At 35.1% G+C, this 22,431-nt stretch overlaps 1 protein-coding gene across 1 annotated transcript in view; it reads right to left on the reverse strand.

Moving 5' to 3' along the window:
- The window catches only part of LOC145286417 (rho GTPase-activating protein 11A-like), a 28,089-nt gene extending 17,303 nt beyond the window's left edge, over window positions 1-10,786 (reverse strand). The window contains exon 1 of the mRNA XM_080135339.1: window positions 10,512-10,786. Coding sequence (XP_079991465.1) covers window positions 10,512-10,631 — 120 coding nt within the window. The 5' untranslated portion in view covers window positions 10,632-10,786. The remainder of the gene's footprint in view (window positions 1-10,511) is intronic.
- Window positions 10,787-22,431: the final 11,645 nt, after the last annotated feature.

Genomic DNA, 22,431 nt, shown 5'->3' on the forward strand with positions numbered 1-22,431 from the left:
TTAAAAGTCGTCATTTTAAAGGTGATCGTTGTAATTTCCTTCGTGTAAACATTATATTAATAAAAGAGAGATAACCAAAGGTCACAGGAATTATGGCCCCTGGGACATCTGGATTCTGAATCACTCTGGAAGTTCCAATATCGATTACCTCTCTTCCAAACATTACAATTGTTAAGGTGGAAAATAAGTAAAAATTTATAATTTTTCAATATTTTTATGAAAAACACAACTTAAAATTTTTTTAAAGTACATTTTATAATTTTCTTTTCGAAAGAGAATACTTTGATAAATTGATACCAAAAAGAATATATATATATGTTTTTATGTTTTGTGGAACCATTATGTCAGAGTTTTTGAGAATAGCTCGTGTTACTTTAAAATTAACAGATTTTATACCACCAGTTTCTAGCTTAGTAATAAGGATGATAAAACAAGGTGGGGATAAAAATAAAATATTTAAACAGTTAAATAAAGCATTTGTTCGTTATCCTGATGCTTTTGAATCGTTTAAGATTAACCAGGCTATATTAATAAAGGAAATCCAAAACTATATTAGCAATGTATAAAATGTATTTATAATTACATATAATAAATTTATATATATATATATAAAAAAAAAATGTATATATGTAAAAATATTTTTAACCTTTATATATCTAATTTTAAATAAATAAGAATGTAAATATACTAAATACTAATCATAGTGGGGGTGATAAGTAGTTAAATGAATTAATCCTAATCTTATAAATACAAGACTGATAAATTAAAAAATATATCCATTTTAAATGTGGAAATTGATGAATCACACAGGTAAGAACTTCATTTTTTATAGTATGAAAAGGTTAGTAATTGCAATTAAGAATAGGAAATTGGATCAAATGTTTGTAACATGTCTTCTTCCTAAGATTAAGGGTGGTGGTGTTTGATCAACACTGCTGGGGAGCCATGATGTAATATACTGTTTTGTTTTTAAATCCCCGAAACAGTGTTTCATGGTAAACAACTGATGATCCCTTGAAAAATAAATTATTGGTACTATAGTAAATTCAAGAGCGAGTTGAGTTGATGCAATGATTGCAGGTGATTAAATGACTTACTGACTAGATGGTTTTCTAACGAGTGATACAAAATATTTTTTTTGTATAGTTTTAAAGGTTAAAAACTTCAAAGACTATATATATATATATATATATATATATATATATATATATATATATATATATATATATATATATATACAATTGTAAAAGTTTAAATATTACAATAATTGTTTCTGCAATTTGTTGCTTACGTGAGATCCCCTTTAGTATGGTGTCAGATAAATGCAACAATTTTCTCATCAACACCCAAATTTCATTATAAAAAAACGCTCAAAATCATACGATTGTCATCTACCTGTTTATTGACGTCATGTGACTCAAGCCAACCAATGAAATGATGATACGAAGGCAAGCATTCAAAATGAACCAAAAGTGATCGTCTGACCATTATTTCAAACGAAATTCAATAAAATATTGAATTCGTTAAAAAACAGTGTAGCAACTCGCCATGAACATTAATGATGGCTGAACAAGGAGCGTTCCATTTGCGTATACATCTGTTATCTACACCCACGCAAACATTACATTATAAATAGAAAAAACTTGGTAATTGTCGCAGACAGCATGGAAAGCCCCCCCACGTGACAAAGGTGTTGACTTTTCATCCAATCGGCATTCAAAGAAAGCGAATTTCAAAAATATTTTTCTGACAACAATCGCTGGAGCCGGTTTGAAACCTATAAAAAAGGCACTGCGCGCTAAAACCAGTCAGTCGAGCCAGTCAGCATACTGTGACTAATGGACTCCATTGTGGTTCGACATAAAACAACCAACATAACTTCACGTGCATCACTCATCTAAATTCTCCACATGGAAGTACCAGATCAGCGAGAATTAATATTATCCCATCTTGTTTCACATATTAACATCCGAATCTCACTGGATTAACAATATCGAACTAACTAATCTAAGGATTTTAATACCGTTTTAAAAAGATAAAGAAGAAATATTTTATACCTAAAAAAACAAAAACATTTTGCCTCAGTCAGAGAAAGATTTCTCTCTCTTGCTTTTCATTACATATTTCAATTCAAATTCCATCAGACTCTAATTAAGAGAAAAACATATTAAGTCCTAGCGACCATACAAACAGTTACAAACATTACTTTTATGCCAAAATATTTCTTTCCAGAACGTTTTTACATTCTCACAAACTTTGGACGATTTATTCATTACCACTTTCTTGACTTGGCACACACAAAAAATACGTCAACAATAAAACATGATTCATTATTTCTTTCTATTGTTAAAATAAAAACTATGTTTTTAATTTTTATAATCGCCTTCACCTTAATACTGATTTTGACTACCTTTTTATTTTTATTTTTTGTTAGGGGTTGGGAAACATTTACCTATGCTCACATCATGGCTGTGATACCAGGCATCGATGAATGCCGACCAAGTTCCCTACAACAGTAAATTTTACAATCTTTTTACAAAATCGAGAGAAAATACAGTATAATCTGGTTTATGGGAAAATAATGTGGTTTGCTTGTTATTAATTAGAAAATAAGACGTGGAAAATGATTTAATTAAATTAAAAATAAATTTGGTTTATGAAAATAATAGAATTTATTCTAAATAAATAAGAAATAAAAAATTAATTCAGAGGAAAATATAAGTAAAAATTTGGAAATTATAAAAGCAGACTAAAAATGATATTAAAACTGAACTATATAATACCACCAATTTATAGCTAATGTAATATATATATATATATATATATATATATATATATATATATATATATATATATATATATATATATATATATATATATATATCAGAAAACAAAACAGTTTTTATTTATTTTATTTTATTTTTTTTTGTAATCGGTGTAGGTTTCACTAGTTTTAAAAAGCTTACAATTTAAGATGGCATCTCTCAATTAAATTATCGACTCATAATAAAAAATGGAATTATTTGAAATTCAGGTATTAATATTCTAATACTTTTGCATCATCCTAAAACTTGGTAAATTTTTACATTAGGTCCATCTCCACAATTTTCTTGAAAATGATGACTTTTATAGCTTTTCGACTATGCTGAATATATCATTGCAGAGACAAATAGTTTTTGAGATATAAAGACCTGTATTATGCACTGTAATTCACTGGCCGCCATGTTTGTATGCACGTGATGAATACACTTTTCTGTAACTGACACTGTCCCCACCCCATTTTTTTTTTATAGTATTTGCGGATGGGTATGCTGACAACGAATATTACAGTAAATTTGGGGCAAATATCCCCCACCCCATGGGGTGTTTATTCTAAAAGTTGTTCTTAACATGGGGAGGTTCAGGGTGTTTATTCCTAAAGCCGTTCTTAACATTTTTAAAGAAAATTGTGGGGGTGGACGTATATGTTTATTGCACGCGCATACAAACATGGCGGCCAATGAATTACGGTTGCAGAACCTTTTCTCGATGGAATGCCGAAGACTAAGGGACGACTTAATTTTGGCCTTTAATCTCCTTCATGACCATTATGACCTCTTTCGGGATCTTATCTCCACCCTGGCACTCGAACGTGGAGTGAGAGGACACAGCCTAAAGCTGTTTCATCAGAGATTTTGGCTAAACTGATGCAAAGCTGAGTTTTCCATCCGCATATGGAATAGACTGCTGCTTGAGATATTCACTACACCAACAACGGATCAATTCAAGATGAAGTTGGACAGGTGCTGGTCAACTGTATTTCAGACTGTCTAAATTCGCAGTGCCTGCTGTCTCTCCCTCCCTTTTTGTTTGCTTTCCTTTTTTTTTTTTTCTATTCCCACGTCCTTCTCAACGGTGATAAAACATGTAATGCTTTAACCTATGCTGAATAAATTGAATGTATTAACATTTTAATAGTTGTTTTAAGTTAAAAATCTTAACATTTTTTTTTTTAAATAAAAACAATTGAAAAAAGTTGTGAAAGTTTTCTTTAGTAAAAACTACGGAAATTTTATTTTCGCCATTTTCTTCTTCTTTCACTTATTCTTCCTTCTGCCTTTCCCCTTCTCTCTGATTTATTCTATTTCCTCTTCTTTTACAACATGTGATCCAATTCAGCTCGCTGATTCGACAAGCCACTTATTTTCCCCGTCTTTTCTGGTCTTCAGGCCAAGATCAAAGTGTAGTATCTGTTCCGGCAGATGCTGCAAGCTATGACTAGCTAGGACTAGCTATGACTAGCAAAGACCAGATGTGGGGGCAACCCCACATGCCTGACCATTAACCAGCTCCCATTTCCCACCTCTCGGGAGCTGGTCCCCTTTTTTCCTTCCCCCTCCCTTCACTCCTCACATTAAAAATCGGCCTTGTGCCTAATTTGCTCGGTGGGGGAGCAAATAAACACCATCTGTTCCGGCAGATAAGGGCCTTCGGGTCAAGATCAAAGTGTAGTATCTGTTCCGACAGATACTGCAAGCTATGACTAGCTAGGACTAGCTATGACTAGCAAAGACCAGATGTGGGGGCAACCCCACATGCCTGACCATTAACCAGCTCCCATTTCCCACCTCTCGGGGGCTGGTCCCCTTTTTTCCCTTCCCCCTCCCCTTCACTCCTCACATTAAAAATTGGCCTTGTGCCTAATTTGCTCGGTGGGGGAGCAAATAAATACTATCTGTTCCAGCAGATACTGCAAGCTATGACTAGCTATGACTAGCTATGACTAGCAAAGACCAGATGTGGGGGCAACCCCACATGCCTGACCTTTAACCAGCTCCCATTTCCCACCTCTCGGGAGCTGGTCCCCTTTTTCCCTTCCCTCTCCCTTCACTCCTCACATTAAAAATTGGCCTTGTGCCTAATTTGCTCGGTGGGGGAGCAAATAAATACCATCTGTTCCGGCAGATGCTGCAAGCTATGACTAGCTATGACTAGCAAAGACCAGATGTGGGGGCAACCCCACATGCCTGACCTTTAACCAGCTCCCATTTCCCACCTCTCGGGAGCTGGTCCCCTTTTTCCCTTCCCCCTCCCTTCACTCCTCACATTAAAAATCGGCCTTGTGCCTAATTTGCTCGGTGGGGGAGAAAATAAATACCATCTGTTCCGGCAGATACTGCAAGCTATGACTAGCAAAGACCAGATGTGGGGGCAACCCCACATGTCTGACCTTTAACCAGCTCCCATTTCCCACCTCTCGGGAGCTGATCCCCTTTTCCCCTTCCCCCTCCCTTCACTCCTCACATTAAAAATCGGCCTTGTTCCTAATTTGCTCGGTGGGGGAGCAAATAAATACCATCTGTTCCGGCAGATGCTGCAATCAAAGACCATATGTGAGGGCAACCCCACATATAAGACCATTGCTCTTGTAGCAATCAGTTATTGGTCAATGTAGAGGAAAACCTTCATACCAATTGTCACTATCCAGCTCCCCTGCTCCTCGGGAAGCTGGTCCCCCTTTCCCCAATCTCTCACATTAGAAAAAAACGGCCTTGTGCCTAATTTGTTCAGTGGGGAAGCAAATAAATACCGCCACTTATTTTCCCAACGGTGTAGAATTCGAATTTTAAAAAATCAGTTGTTAACAGGTCATCTTAGTGTTAAGGCAGGTTAAATATGTTTAAGTGATCTGATATATTTTGTCAAAGTCTCAGGCAAGGAAAAAGAGAAAGTTTATCGTGGACACTCAACAACTCTGTCTTAACTAAGATATACAAATTAGTTGTAAATTTCAATTATGGCAGAGAGATGTGAATATTATAATTTTCTCAAAAAGGATAATTATGGAACAAAGAATTGAAAATTTGTCTCAAGAAGTTTTCTAAGTTACATGAAAAAACGATGATGAAATTCTGCCAGAACCTGGAAATTTATCCTTTCTAATCCATTTGAAAGGAAGACTATTGGAAACACATGAAGAATTGTTCATTTGATGTTAATACTATAAGTGCAAGGAATGTTTGGGTTAATTCGGTTAATTTTCTTCTTTAGTAGAGGAATAAGGACTTGTTTGTTTTGGTGAGTGTACTTTTCTCAAGCACGAGAGAATTCATGGAAGGAAGTTAAAAAAGAAAACGCACGAGGTGCTAAAACATGTTTTAAAAAGAAAACGGGATTACCTTAAAAAGGAATACTATAATAATGCCTTCATAGGAGGATACTATTATGAACACAAAGATCTTTTCTAAAAAAAAAGGATTTAATTTGAACTCTGAATATTTGCCATCTAATAAATGAACTCTCGCTCTCCTTCTATTTCTATCCTTTCAGAAAACTGTCACTTTATAAGGACTAATTCATTACAAAGGTTATCGAAAAAGGTGGAGAGTACTGGAAACCTGAGAAGACTTGTTGTCACCCAGACTCCAGGGGACACAACCGGTTGTTGTCAGTAAATAATCTCTGATGGTGACCTGTGTTATGTGAGAATTCTTAGTGAGTACAAATGATGATGATGATGGTGATGATGATGATTAAGAGGGTGTACAGCAACTTCCCCCCCCCCACTGGAACCAGATCAAAATGTTAGCTTCAATTAGAAGAGGAAATCCTGATAAACTGCAAAAATTTTATATGGTCGCCTGTTGGCTTTAACCGAGCCAATATTGGCATCTATGAAGACTGATCTGTACAAGACCTCCCCCACCCACACACACACACCACCACCACCACTACCACCAAAAAATCAAAAGATTAATTAAAATTTAAAAACTTGTAATTGAACCACATTGTTATAAAACCGGGACTAATTTGGTTATGATTATGGTGTTTCAATGGCAACCATCTTAAAGCTGAAAAGTTCAAAATAACAAAACAGGGCAGAGAATCATATTTTGTGTAATTCTATGGAATCACTCTCGTCTCCAATCGTTTTTCTTTCTTTTTTATTTATTTACTTTTTTGACTGGTGTAGTTTACGTGCCAAAATAATAACACTATTATTTTAGAAAGCCATTGGGAGGTTTGTTTGCTTTTTAAAACTATCCTGTATATTTGCATAACAATTAATTAAACGAAAAAGATGTCATAAATTTGAAAATCCTGTAGCAGCACGGTCCGTAAACCGCAAAAGCCCACTTTTATTTTTTACTTGTGTTTTTATTTTTTAAATTAAAGTTTCAAATTAGGGTTAAAAATCATGGAACTCTTGCACTTATGTTACCGTGCTGAAATAATAACATTATTATTTTGAAAGCCATTCTTAACATGGGTAATAGGGAGTGTTTTGTAACTATTCTGTATTTTTACCTTTACAATAACGACTTTTCTAGGTTTTTTGGGGTGCTGAATACGAATATATACTTGTAGCGATACGCCAAAGACATTAAAATAATTAATAACATTCCAGTTATGCACGCATTTGCTGTACATTAAAATAAATAACATTTCAGTTATGCACACATTTGTCGTATCCATCCACGCAAATTCTGTGGAAATAAAAAGTAAAACTGTGTCTTTTTTGTGCGGACGTAAGACAAAGCATACCACGTGACAGTCCAATCAATGCTCAAAAAAAAAAAACACTTTTCCAAAATCTTTTTCTAGCAGCCTTCGCTGGGAGCCACCCAGAAGCATATAAAAGACACTACGCACCAAATCCAAATCAGTTGAGTCAGAGTTCTGTTCAATTCAGTTCAGGATGCAGTACCACGAGTAATGACGGAATTTTGGGGTTGTCACCAAAATCCGCTTTTTAAGGTATCAAATTAAAGGAAAAAAAGGGAAAAATTAAACAAGCAAGCAAAGAGAAATGAGCAAATGAAATACCGACCCGAAATGAGTTTAAAATGATCCGAATTTATTTAAAGAAAACAAAATGTTACGGTTGCTTATATTTTCCTAAGCTCAGGTTTTAAAAGCCTGTAAGGTGACATGAAATAAAAAATAAACAACAAATACAAAACACAATTCTTACTTGAAAGAAAGGCTGAAATGAAAAGCACATACAAAATAGAAAATATTCTTTCAAGTCTTTAAATTCAGTCTTTCAACAAAAAGTTCTTTCTTTCCTGAAAAAAAATCATGCAGGTTGCAAGGGTTTTTGTAAAGTTCATATCTTTTTCTCTCTTCTCTGTCTCTTTTTTTCAAACAAACAAAACCTTCAAAAGGTTTAAAAGTATAGCTCTCTGAAAGGGGTTATCTTTTCTTTAGCTACCCCAAAAATAAAATTTTCCTTTCTCTGGAAGGGTTGGTTCCCTTTTCTTTCTTTTTCTTTTCCCTTTCTCTGAAAGGGTTGGTTTCTTCTTTTTTCTCTCCTGTTCGAAGTGGGGGAGGACAAAGAGATAAATCCTTGTTGACGAGTCTCTTGTCGACAGCTAGAAATAAATATAGTGACCGGCTCAGCCAATCTTACGTTCTCCTTTCTCCGAAAGTGGTTGACTCCTTCAATAAATGGTATTTTTTGCAACAACAATTTCAACCTCTCAATAAAGGCGTTCCACCCTTAATGACGGTGTCGGGGGGGGGCCTCCATGACGGAATTCCAGAAACAAGACTTCACTGTCCAATGTCTTCTTTGAAACTGATCTGAAAAGGGTCTCACAAAGTTGATTGGGATTGTCTTCACAGTACAGCCAATCAGCGTTAAGCAATGCTGATGGCTACCAAGAAAAAAGAAAGGCATTAACAGAGAGAGGGGGAGAGAAAAATGTCCGCGAGGACTTAAATGAAAATGACATAAAAGGGAGAGAGAGAGAGTGAGTGAGAGAGAGAATGAGTGAGTGAGTGAGAGAGAGAGAGTGTGTGAGTGAGTGAGTGAGTGAGTGAGTGAGTGACAGAGACGCACCCACATTCGTCAGCTGAAAGGGAGCCTTCAGGCTCCAACGACTGCTAGTCGAGGTCAAGACGAGGATGGGATAGGGGTTAAGTGAATTTTACAGGTTGGCTAAAATACTGACACCCCCACCCTTCCCTTTTCCACTGTTAATGACGAGGTTCATAAAAAAAATAAAATTCCGACAGTAAGCAACTCGCTGCATGACTCCATCTCGTCGACTAAAATCACCAATATGACTTTGCGCGTCTTTTCCTCTTGGTCTCTTTTCTCCCCGTTGGCTGGCAGCAAACCGCCTGGGGGCTTTGGCCCCAGGCTAACAACATGGCACAAAAACACAGGACTCATCTAAAAGGAATATGTTTTTGCCGCTCAACCAACATTACTCGTCTTTCAGAATTACTACTTGGACAATCGACTCAAACATATTTGCATGGAAAGGATTTACCCTTAATTGGATCTGATTATTCTAAGAAGAAATTGAATTCCTTTTTGCTCCTGTTTCTTTAAAGGGCATTATTTTCCCTGTCCAGAAAAAACTTTCTCATTTAATTCTAAAATCTAAATCTAAAATGTTTTCTATTGTGCGATGACAGAGCACAAATGCATGCATATAAAAAAGTGATGTTTTCTTCGATAAATTTCTATATTAAATGTTGAAACTGGTCTTCATATTGTTAATTACTGACACTTTTTTTTTTTTTTCTTTTTTGTTAAGGGTCAATGCTCACACCACGGCTGTGATACCAGGCATCAGTGAATATCGACCAATCCCCTTCATACTTTACAGGTTGCGATGAGAAATAGTTTTCATATGAAGAATTCCTTTTTCCAAAAAATGGGAATCACTTTTCTATATAAATTTAACATAAAATGAGCACCCATTTTCTGGCCATCTAGTGAGGATGGGAGGGGCAATTTTTGTTTTTTGGCTAAAAGATTTTTTGTTTATTCTTTGTTTTTGCTTTCATCTTTCAATAAAGACACGATGGCATTAAAGAACAAAAATAAAGAAAAATCTGTACGTGTAATTCCTTATGTTATCAGTGATGGTCATTTCTGTATGCGCAAACGTGTGCACAGAAATGGCCACCACTGATAACATAAAGAATTACATTGTTTAATATCCGGAAAACTACTTGTTTGAGACAAATTTAAATGCGATATTCGTTTTCAGCATACCCGAAAAACTGTTTAAGTCATCATGTTAAAGGTGATTGTTGAGGTGGAAAGTAAGTAAAAATTTACCAAAACGGTTTTCAGGCAGCCCAAAAAACAAAAAACTAAAAAATTATCACTAGGTTGCCAGAAAGTATGTGCTCATTTTACGTTAAATTTATATAAAAAAGTGATCCCCACTTTTTGAAAAAGTAATTTCTTCATATCATGAAAACTATTTCTCTGTGCCACTTTTAAATGTTATGTTTCAGTACCCACCCACCCGAAAACCAACAAAAGTTGTCATTATAATATTTTTTTAGTTGGAACGAATCTAGACATTGCTATTTAAAAAAAAAAAAAAAAAATAGCACGGTAACCTAATTGCATAAACACCAAAACCGTTCTAAGGGAAATCGAAAACAACCCCTCCCCTAAAAAATAAAATAAAATAAAATAAATAAATAAATAAAAACCATCCGATTGAAAACAGGAGTGATTCTATCTTATAACCATAATTTGTTTTTGTGTTTGTGCTTACTTTTGGTTGCATGGCAGTCCAAGACTTTTGCGGAACTTTAATCCGATTACGGCGCAAATAATTCACAATGAAAGCGCGAAGCCTCTGCATGTTTTCAAAGCTTAGATCAAAGAATTCCATTTGTAGAAGAATTGTAGAAGCCGAAAGAAATACCGTTTTTTCTTTACTTTTTTCGTGGAGATGGAGAGGAAACAATAAACACCAGTTATGAGAGAAATCAGAATTTTTTTTTGGATACGAATCCGAACGCAGTTTTTGTGCATTCGGAGTCTTAATAATCCAGTTCAAATAAAACCGTTTTATGAAGCGTCTTTTTTTTATTTTACCTCGACGTAATTTTGAGAACAAGCGAAAGGCGGCTTTTTTGGCTGGGATCAAAGTGAATTATTGGGGGATTTAGCAGAGAAGCCAACAAACGAAAAGAAGGGTCAATATTTTAAATATAAATATTCCTATTTACTTGCCTCCCCACGAGGGCAAAATTAGACACAAAGTCAGTTTTTAATGTGAGGGAAAAAACCATCTCCCCAAAAAGAGGCACTCTGGACAGGAACAAGATAAAATTGGCTCAGTCTAAAAGGATTTCTCCTCCCCTGATCGAGAACAAAAAAGGTGCAGTGTAGAGCACTGTAGCAATAGCATCAGAACAGATACTACAAAAGGCCAATAAAACAAAATGTTACCAAAGGCAAGATAACGTATTTTACAGTTTTTATTCTGTTAAAAAAAGTAGTGCCGCGTTGGCAAGTTAAATTGACAATGACCGACCCTGAACATGCCATATTTGGAAAATCAATAATGGGTGCTTGTTAAGATAGAGTCGATGGACAGATTTTTTTTTTTTTTTTTTAATATGTAGTTTTAAGTTAAAACAGAGCACTACTTACTTGTCATGTAGAAAATGGTAATATAGCCCAAAATTACGAAAATTCATCGAATAGAAAATTATTTATAGTTAAAAGTAATTTTAATGGAAAACTGGGGAAAACTGCATTTTCCGTAGATATAAAGCACATTGAAGATTGCGAATACAGGGGACATACTTATCTCCCTTTTCGGCACTTTAATGACTGCCATACTTTTTTTTAAACCATAGTGATAGATTTTTTTTTTTTTACAAAAAACACAATTACAGTTACTTGATGAATTTTTATAATTTTTGGATATATTATTTTTGACATGACAAGTAAGTACTGCTGTTTTTGCTTAAAATCACACACTAAAGAAAAACAAAAAGAACCGATCTGTCAACTCTATTTTAACAAGCACCCAATAATGTCTCAAAAATTCTCAAATAAACAAAATACTGATAAAAATCAACTCAATAAAAGTGTCACGATGAGCCATTACTGACTTTTCAAAGAGAGCATGTTCGGGGTCGTCAGCCATGTTATTGTCAGTTTAATTCGGCAATAGTTTTTTTCTTTTTTTACGAACCGAATAGAAGCTTTAAAAAATATTTACACACGCAAAACTTATCCAGGTGGGTAAAGAGTAACTTATCTTGCCTTTGGTAACATTTATTTGTTATATATATAAATTTCTGAAGTTTTCGTTTGCTGGCTTCTCTGCTTAATACCCAATGATTGTGTATAGACATTTATTTTAAATTTTTTATTTCAACCATTTGGGAAATTTTAAGTAAGACGACCCCTAGAGTAAATGTGGTATTATGGTGATTAATGATTCTAGTTAAAAGTAGGACAGACATTTTCTAGTTATCATGACAAAGGATGACTAACAACATCTCCAGTTTCCCACAGTTTTGAATGGCCTTGTGCCTAATTAGTTTAAAATGTAACATTTTTATATTTTCTGAAAATAAATATTTCAAATATAGTTTGTTTTTTTTTTAAATCTTTTTTATTTTATCTTGTATATACTCAATCCTTCCCCCACAGACTGTTTACTTTTTAGAAAAGATTCGAGGGAAGGGTCCGTTTTTTTTCTAGGGGCAGGTGTTATGGCTTATTAAGGCCTGAAAGCCATTCAAGAATAAGTACTAATGTGTGCCAGTTGGCCAGTGAGATAACACCATGATTACTGGTAATGATGGAACTTGGGTAGTATTTGTTTATTTAAGAGGTCTATACCACAGTTCCCAGGGTCGCCCATAAACACATGGACACATACTCTGGCGGGGTGGTCTGTTTACCCAATCCTGCTTCACAGGACCAATTAGTGTAACAAGGCTGTTTTCAATCTCTAAATGCAGTGGCTAACGCTGTCCTTGTGGCTAACGCTGTCCTTGTGGCTACACTTTATCTTCGTCTAGTGATTGTCCCTTCAAAATGTAACCAGACACTTACTTGTCACTGGAACTACCGCTCTTGTGCTCAGAGTGCACAAAACGTGCATGATCCTAAGTCCATGTGACAATACCATTAGCATACTGGCTGGCCGTTCATCATTAGAATCTGTGGTTGGAGTTCTTGTAGATGCTTTGATGAATGGCTAATTGTGGTGTCAGTGCTGTAAATAACTGGGTTTTCAAATCAAAGCAATTCAATAATAACTCAGAGATCATCTTATAAACTAGAATAATTATTCACAAGATATATCAGGGTACACTTTGTGCAAAAGAAACTTAAATTTTTCGTGTTATTAATGGTTTAAAGATGCAGGATATTTTCAACTTAGGTTTGTTCAGACAGCTTCCCAGTAAGAGGAGCAAGAGCTTTTCAACTTTTGAGGAGGTTATCTAGCCCTGGCCGAGAGCCCAAAACTGAGGTGTGTACTCTTTAATGCCCAGCAAGCAAATCTCTCCTTTGTTGCAATACACAATGGTTTTTTATGGAACTCCAATTCCGACCACTATCTCTTTGAGATTAGCATTTCCTCATCTATCGTTTGGAGATTACTCTTTCTCTCCTATTGTCTTTCTCTTCTCTTTTCTTTCCTCTTCTGAATCTCTTTTCTTTCTCTCTCTTTCTCTCTCTCTCCCTCTTTCTCTCTCTTTCTTAAACCATATCTCTCTTTAATTCTCTTTTTCGTTTTTTTTTTCCTTTCTCTCTCTCTCAAACTCTTTTGCTCCAAACAAATTTTATTATCAGCTAGCCTTTCCATCTTTCAAGTTAATTCTTAGCTAAAAGGTGATCTTGTCACTTTAACATAAAACTTGTGGTCTACTGACGATATCTTCACAGATGTCAGGTGACAGAATTTTGGGTTCGTCACCAAAATCCGTTTTTCATGGTAACAAAAATGAGAGAAAAAAAAAAGGAAAAAAAGGCATTTAAACCAAATTTGTTGGAGAATGGAAACTAATGGAAATGAGCAAAAGAAATACAGACCCGAATGTGTTTAAAATAATCCAAGTTTATTAAAACAAAAAGTAATCAATTGCCTTTATTTCCCAAGGCTGGGGTTAAAAAAAGAACCCTTAAGAAACATTTAAAATATATAAAAAAATAATACAAAAAAGACTACAATCCTTACTTGTAAGAAAGGCTGAAAGAAAAGAACACATAAAAAACGGAAAACAGTCCTTGTTTTAAATTCAGTCCTTCTCAGAAAAAATGTTCAGTCTTTCCATAAAATGTTTTTTTTTTCTTTTCCGAAAGGAATCACAAACAAAAAGTTTCTTTGACCTTAAATGGGAGAAAGAATTAAAATAATTTTCCTTTGTGAAGGCTCAGGTACCTTTTAATTCAAAGGAAAAAACAGAAGACCATAAAGCCGCTTTGGTAGGCTTTATGTGTACAAATACGGGGTAAATTCTTGTATTATGGAAGATTTCCTTTCTGAAGGAAACTTTGGTTGAATAATCTTTCAAGTTCCTTGGGTTTTCTTTCTAGGGCCGATATTCTGCTCATCTCGTGAGCGAAATTAATTTTTGTTCTTTACAGAAAAGAACTCCTCAAAACACGGTGGTTTCTTTCGTTAATCCTTTGAGAATAGTAATTTACCAACTGTAAAACTCTTGTTTGCCTTTTATTATATTTTCTACTGACCTGTATAATTTTAAAGCGTGGAAACTGATTGCAAAATTTATTGATAAATTTTACTATCACATACATCGTATTTTGTCCTCCCTCATCCTTAAAAATGAGATTTTACTGTTTTAGGCGATTATGAAACAGCCTGAAAAAATATATGCCAAGAAGAAATATATTTTTTAGATTTTAGAATGGGGATCACTTTCTTATATAAATTTAACATAAAATGAGCTCTCATTTTCTGACTAGTTAATGGTAAATAGAAACTGATAACCGTTAATGGTAAATAGAAACTCATAACCTTTTTTTAAAACTTTTTTTAGAAGAGAAAGAAGAATTTGTGTGAGATGGAGTGAACTAAGTGACATATTTTTGTGTTTGTATGGGGGATGAGTCCAGGCCAAAAAATGTGAGATGGTGCATTAAATGGACTCCCATTTAGGAGGAGACATATTTTCTGGGGAGAAGGATGAGAATTTATTTAATGAAAAAGCGTGGATTTTTGTCTTGTGTTTAAGTGTATTGTTGCATTTTGTTTCTTTTGTGGTTGGTTTTTGGTTATCTCCTTTTTTTTTTATCTTATCATTATCTTCTTTTTCTTACATTTAAAATGATCTCCATTTTTCCTGTTGTCACTACAGTTTCGATAGGTAATTACCCAAACACTTCCAAAACAAAGCTTTCATCCTCACTTTTCTTATACATGTTTTGTGAAACTATACAAACATTTCATCCCTGTTTAAAAATTATTACATTTATCTCTATATAAATAAAATGAACTCATTTTTTCCCGTCTGATTTTGACATTAATAGGATTAAAAATCAAGATATTTCATGCAAATATAATATGCACAAACGGCAGAACAATATCTGAGGTGTGTTATAGGCTTATTATTTCTCAAATTCCTCGATAATCTTAGATTTCTATACTTTTTCTGCTGCGAAGTCACGGCCAAAATCGGTTAAGATCAATGGAAGTGGTAAAATATTTTCTCTCTTATAAATTCCTCCTCCCCCTGCCACCACTTAACACCGTTTGGGGATCGTTCACAAGGAACAGTTGAGAAGAGAACACCGGTTTGGCTTCGTAGTTCTTTCATGTGAAGTTATTTAAAATCACTAAACTAAGCTGCAGTGCTCTGTGGCGTAGTGGTTAGCGTGCTGGACAATTCACATTATATTTTCATGTTCGCGCCGACCTACCGTAGTCGTTTTTTTTTGTTTTGTTTTTTTTCCTCAACAACTGGAATGGACTTTTCTTGGTGGCCGAACTGTTAACTTTGCAGATGTTTTTTTTGTTTTTTTTTTCACACTTTATTTTCCTACTTTTACTCATGACTCCGGGTTTGATCCTTCCTACTTACCTACCATAACATTTTTTAAAACTCCCCCCCCCCCGTCCCGGAAACAAACACTCGGGCAACGCCGGGTACCCCCGCTAGTTCCAAATAAAATACCTCTCAAATGCACCTTCTCACAAAGAGGGTAGCAAACACTATCACCTTCTATCTATTAAGTCCTCTCACTCACCTCATGCCATCATCGGATTTTTAACAAGTATAATTATTTATACAGTCCCACTTCTCAAATGTCTGGTGGTTCAAATTTTCTATAAACGTAGGTACAATAAACGTCAGTTTTCATGAGACTATTATAACAACTCCATTACATAATAAATTTTTGCATTAAACAGACCATTCATAATTACTTCTTTTCTTTCAGCTATTGCAAAACCACTCACATAGAAAAAGATAACAAACTACTGCAAACATTCTTACGCTTATAGTATTCCATACCGTCATGATACAAAGATTGTCCATATAAAATAAAAAAGTGTTTCAAAATCGAAAAATAAATAATGGTACTCATGCTTTCGTTTATGTATGAAGAAGTGGATTCTTGAATAATAGAATTAGCCTGTCTCAGCCAATCAGCCAATAAATTCTCCCTTCTCAAAATTCGCTCCGGATTTTGAGAAGGGAGAATTTATTATTGTTTGAATTAGGTAATGGAAAGATTATGTTATGTGTATGTAGCTAATAACCAGTTACAATGGGTGCAATATAAGTATCATAGAAAAATGAAGAATACGTCCCGGTATCAACTGGTAACAGTGGGAGGACTAAATATTTATAGAGAAAAATAGGGACTGTATCCTCTATAGATGTCGTGATTGTGATGGTGTTGCTCCTAGAATGGAATGTAGCATTTTATTATAACGACTTAATGTGTTTATAATTGTGTTAAAAAATTACATAAGATAGTGGCTAATAGCCTAGACCTAATGAATTAGTATGTGGTATATATATATATATATATATATATATATATATATATATATATATATATATACATATATATATATATAAATTTAAAGGAGATTAGAACAATAGTCTAAAGAGCAGAGTGTATTTTAATTTAATAGTAAAATTACTAGTTTAATTAAAATACAGGGAAAGAAAAAATGTTCGTTGTAATTTAGATATATAATAAGCTCGATGGGTAAATATCCCAGAGCTAATTTAATATTTAGTAATGTGATTGATAATTTAAAAATCAAATTATAATTAAATTAAAAATCCGTTTCATAAGAAGGAACAACAACAAAATCAATAATTTGTACGATCGTTTCGGAAAACAGTGTTTTTATTGTGGTAGACATCAAGTTATGGACAATAATTTTTACATATAGTGCTTTTAACAAACAAAGTTTCCTCATCAGCAAATATTGGGAAGGGTTTTTATTATATGTAAAAGACACCATAAATAAACCTAGCATTAAAAGTAAGGCAGATGTATCTTTCATTCCAGAAATTCAATACGAAAAAAAAAAAATATATATATATATATATATATATATATATATATATATAAAAATAATGAGAATAATTAGATCATAGATTAATGTATCTTGTGGTTTCAAGTCTTACAAAATACTTTCGGGAGGCAGTAATTTTATATCAGACATTCCCTGCCAAATAAAATGGCTCAATATACTATATAGAGCAAATGAAAATTTACAGTTTTTATATTTAAATTTCATTCAGAAAATATAATTTTCTGTTATGGCTCTGAATTAGCCACAATAAAAACAGAACAACGGTGTAAGTCAAGACTTGTATTAATAAAAGACAAACAAAGGGTTACAGAATGGAAAGAGTGTTTTGCATTCTACCGAGCAAACGAGGTTAACTCCGGAACTATAGGCCTAGCTGGGATTGTTAAGAGTTCCAGTATATATGGACGGTGATTGAGTCCATTCAGAGGGTGATTCCCTCACAACATTTTCCAAACAAAAATTTATTGTTAGGACAAAGGATACAATATTTATATTAATTTCTTTAATCTGAGGATTTTCGATGTAGGCTCATCTCCTCAGAGGAAATATATATATATATATGCATCAGAATCAGGAAAAATATTGAAATCATCCCATCACTAATATATATATATATATATATATATATATTAGTTATGGGATGATTCCAATATTTTTCCTGATTCTGATGCAATTACTGGTTCTGTTATAAACTCCCAATTCTAATACAATTATCGATTCTGATTCTATTTAAATGTCTAAATATAGAGTTGTTTTTGTTGGAAGTTGGTGGTCGGATTTATCGAAAAACCCATGTAAACATGTACATATATTTTCTCAAATGTAAAAATATATTTATGGGTGTGATTTATATAGATTTTAGTTTACTGTTAGTTTAAAGTCAATAAATATTTATCATTTCATCATTAATACAAGCTGTGGAAAAATAAGTTTTAAACAAAAATAAAGGAATAAAAACGATAAAAAGAATCGTTTTGAGCATAGGCAGGTATTTTTCTGATTAAAATCTTTTCAGAAATACACGCTTTAAATCTGTAAACATTAGAATAACAAGTTATCTGAACTGGTCGTTCATTTGGGTCATAATGGATAACTTTATCTAGTGTTTACATATTCAAAGTGTGCATTTCTCAATAAATTTTATCTTGAAAAAAATTCCTCATCTCTATATAAATAAAATGAACTCATTTTTTCCCGTCTGATTTTGACATTAATAGGATTAAAAATCAAGATATTTCATGCAAATATAATATGCACAAACGGCAGAACAATATCTGAGGTGTGTTATAGGCTTATTATTTCTCAAATTCCTCGATAATCTTAGATTTCTATACTTCTTCTGCTGAGAAGTCACGGCCAAAATCGGTTAAGATCAATGGAAGTGGTAAAATATTTTCTCTCTAATAAATTCCTCCTCCCCCTGCCACCACTTAACACCGTTTGGGGATCGTTCACAAGGAACAGTTGAGAAGAGAACACCGGTTTGGCTTCGTAGTTCTTTCATGTGAAGTTATTTAAAATCACTAAACTAAGCTGCAGTGCTCTGTGGCGTAGTGGTTAGCGTGCTGGACAATTCACATTATATTTTCACGTTCGCGCCGACCTACCGTAGTCGTTTTTTTTTTTTTTTTTCTAAACAATTGGAATGGACTTTTCTTAGTGGCCGAACTGTTAACGTTGCAGATGTTTTTTTGTTTTGTTTTTTTTCACACTTTATTTTCCTACTTTTACTCATGACTCCGGGTTTGATCCTTCCTACTTACCTACCATAACATTTTTTAAAACTCCCCCCCCTCCGTCCCGGAAAAAAACACTCGGGCAACGCCGGGTACCCCCGCTAGTAAAATAATATTTAACAAAACAAACAAAAACAATTTTAATGGCTACACAGAATTTTTTTTTAGTAATAAATTCATGACGTGATTTAGTGACTTTGCCGATTTTCCTATATTTTTTGTTTTTTTAATTAGGTTGAATTCTGGACAAGAACTAAAATCTGATGTTAAACCTGTGCCACTGACTGCATATGTCTTGGCATCAAATGGGGCAGGGGAGAGGGAGGCCTCCTTAGTCCTAGTCAACAACCTTCCTAGAGCTGGTGACCCGATCGAATCATCAGTTTACAAACCTAACCTGCTTAAGGTGTCTTAAGAACTCTGACAGAGCTTAAGGCTCTGCCTGTCGCTAATACTCATTTGCCTATTAGTCAGGAGCAGAGGTGCAATCACAGGGACTCATTAAAGACGCCCAGTGCTTGGTCTTGTTTCCTGACTAGGGTAATGAATATCGTCCTCATATGTGCCTCATTACCTTCCCTTAAAACTGGGCATCTTGGGGGTGCTTGTTTACCATGTATGCTACTCTTGTCTGACACGTTTGAGGGTACCGGGTTGACAGTTTGTTTGGCTGCAGTATTCCAAGTGACAGTACATGAGCGCTAACTCTTTGCTAGCACAGAGTTGCTGCTCTATCATCAGTTGTATAATATTGGGATGATTGTTGTGCCATGTTGCACATGGAAAGGGACCCTGCACTCATCTCTGGTGGAAATTTTCGAGGCCACATTCCTGTGAATGAGGAGTCGGTCGTGTTGAATGATAAAGGCTATGCACATTCACTTTGTCTAGCACCTCTCACCCTAAACTGAATTAAAAGACGTTTCAATTATACCAGTCATCATAGGAGCAACTGGGCTTATGAAAAAGAACTTTAAAAAGTACATAGCAAGCATACCCGGTGAACCAAGTGCAAGTGAAATACAAACGATTGCACTGAAAGGGACGGCTAGAATTCTGAAAAGATCTCTTGGTTGGACTCACTAAAATAGGGTTAAATGTCAGACATCTGGTTGGATGTCCCATCCCCTAGAAGAAAAAGTTTAAGAAAAATGAAAAAAAAAAGAGAGAAACTATGAAATGAAATGACAGCTCAGTCCAAAATAATGATCGAACCAGACGCACATTCAAACAACAATTCACCTCCTCCGTTGAGGATCGCATTTACAAATATCCATGGGCTTAGAACTAACTAAGAGTAGTGGTTGATGGGCAGAAATCAGAGGCCCACAGTATTAATGCTGGAGTCCATACTGGGCCCAACTGTCTTCCTGATCTACATCAATGATCTTCCAAAACACATACTAAAATTTTTCGTTGACATCTATGCTGATGACACGACTATCTATGGCAACACATCAAAGGCCATAAATGATGATGTTCTCTCTGATTCTCTCTCCTCTGATCTTGAGTGCGTGGTTCAGTGGGGGAAGAGATTGCTGGTTACTTTTAATGCATCTAAAACCAAGCTCCTATTTCTACATCATAAACGCTTTGATCCCCATCTGGCATCAATTGAAATGGATGGTTCTCGTCTAGGGGAGGCCCCATGTTTTGATAAGCTTCTGGGCTTGACCTTTACTCCTGACCTGAAATGGAGCATGTACATCAAGTCTATTGCCAAGGTCGCTGGAAAAATGGTAGGATACTTCTACCGCTCCAGAAGATATCTCGCTGCTGACGCAATTCTCTATCTATATAAAAACCAAGTACGTCCAAGGATGGAGTACTGCTGCCACATCTGGGCAGGAGCTGCTAAAAACACTCTATCCTGCCTTGACAGAGTACAAAATAGACTTTGTGGCTTGGTGGGGGATGCCCTCTTCTCTTCCCTGCAACCTCTTTCCCACAGAAGAGACGTAGCAAGCCTATCTTTGTTCTATCGTTACTTCCATGGCAAGTTCTCGTCTGAGCTCCATTCTCTGGCCCCTCCCCTCGCCAATCTTTTTCAAAAAACACCCGACTAGCTGAAACCACCATCAATAATTTCCCCCACTCCTTATCTGTGCCTAAATCAAAACGTAGATTCCATGAACAAAGCTTCTTTCTTAGAACTGCATGCCTGTGGAACTCTGTTCCGCTTGCCTGTTGCCCTCCCGACTTCAACCTGGATGTCTTCAAGTCCAACACAAACAAATTCCTGATGAACTGCCCCCTTAAATAATGACACTTTATCAATTCTCCAATCCCATTGATTACTGTACACACAATAACCCTTATCCCCGAGTAGCCCTTGGGCCTTGATAAGTGGTGAACTCCATGTAAAAAAGAAAGAATCATTTCTCTTAATGAACTCCCCAAATAGTTAATGCTAAGTGAAACTAATTTGCACTCCTCCATCCCCTCTGACCACTTTAACATGTCTGATTATCTTCCACTTTGTTGTAAGAACCCTGACAGACACATGCACGGACTTGGAGTCTACATTCTAAACACCTTCCCCATGACTATGGAATCTAAACTAGAATCCAACAACCAGGCTTTCATGTGCTTTAGATTAATTTGACAACATAGCATTAGTTACTTATATTTTCTCTACCACGGTCCCTCGATCTAGGACTGTACTCTAATCAATCACGTCTCTAACAGAATGGACTTTTCTTAGACACTAACGCCCAAGTACATGTATTTGGCTTCTCTAACTACACAGACACAGCTGGTAGCATCACACAACTTTTCTATATCCCATTCTTGACACAGACAGTAATGTTCGTGACTCATCACCCAGATCGTCAGGACCAGCAAGCCTCACTTCCCGACCTATTTCTGACCACAATTCCTTAGGATTGTGTAACAAATGTCCATTGTCTTGTAGGAAATGATGATCATGCTGTGATAATAATACACCCAAACTCTTAATCTCAAGTTGAAGATTCATTGCTCAAAATGACAAGGTTCTTCAATACGGCTGATTGGGATGGCATCAGAGATCACATCAGAGATGCTCCAGTGGGAAATATCTTTTCTCTTCCTGTGGAACAGTGTGCAAATGAGACCACTGAATAGTTCAAAGCAGCAATTGTTCCCACACGGAAGTTCTATAGCAAACCCCACTCTCCCCATTGGTATACTTCTACTTGCGCAGCTGCCATTGCTCAAAGGCAGCATGCATACTGCAGATTTATTTTACATAAGTCCAGTACAAATAGACAAAAGTTTATAGAATCTAGAAGTAATTGTAAGAAAGGAATAGTGACAGATAATAGAGAATATACCAAAACCACCAGAAAACACATTGAAGTGCAAAAATTAGGAACTCTGGATTTCTGGAAAATCTATAACAGTGTAGCAAATAATGGGCAATCAAC

The sequence above is a fragment of the Euprymna scolopes genome, chromosome 10 (assembly GCF_053919585.1).
Source record: "Euprymna scolopes isolate OS-2025 chromosome 10, ASM5391958v1, whole genome shotgun sequence".
In the NCBI taxonomy this organism is placed as follows: domain Eukaryota; kingdom Metazoa; phylum Mollusca; class Cephalopoda; order Sepiida; family Sepiolidae; genus Euprymna; species Euprymna scolopes.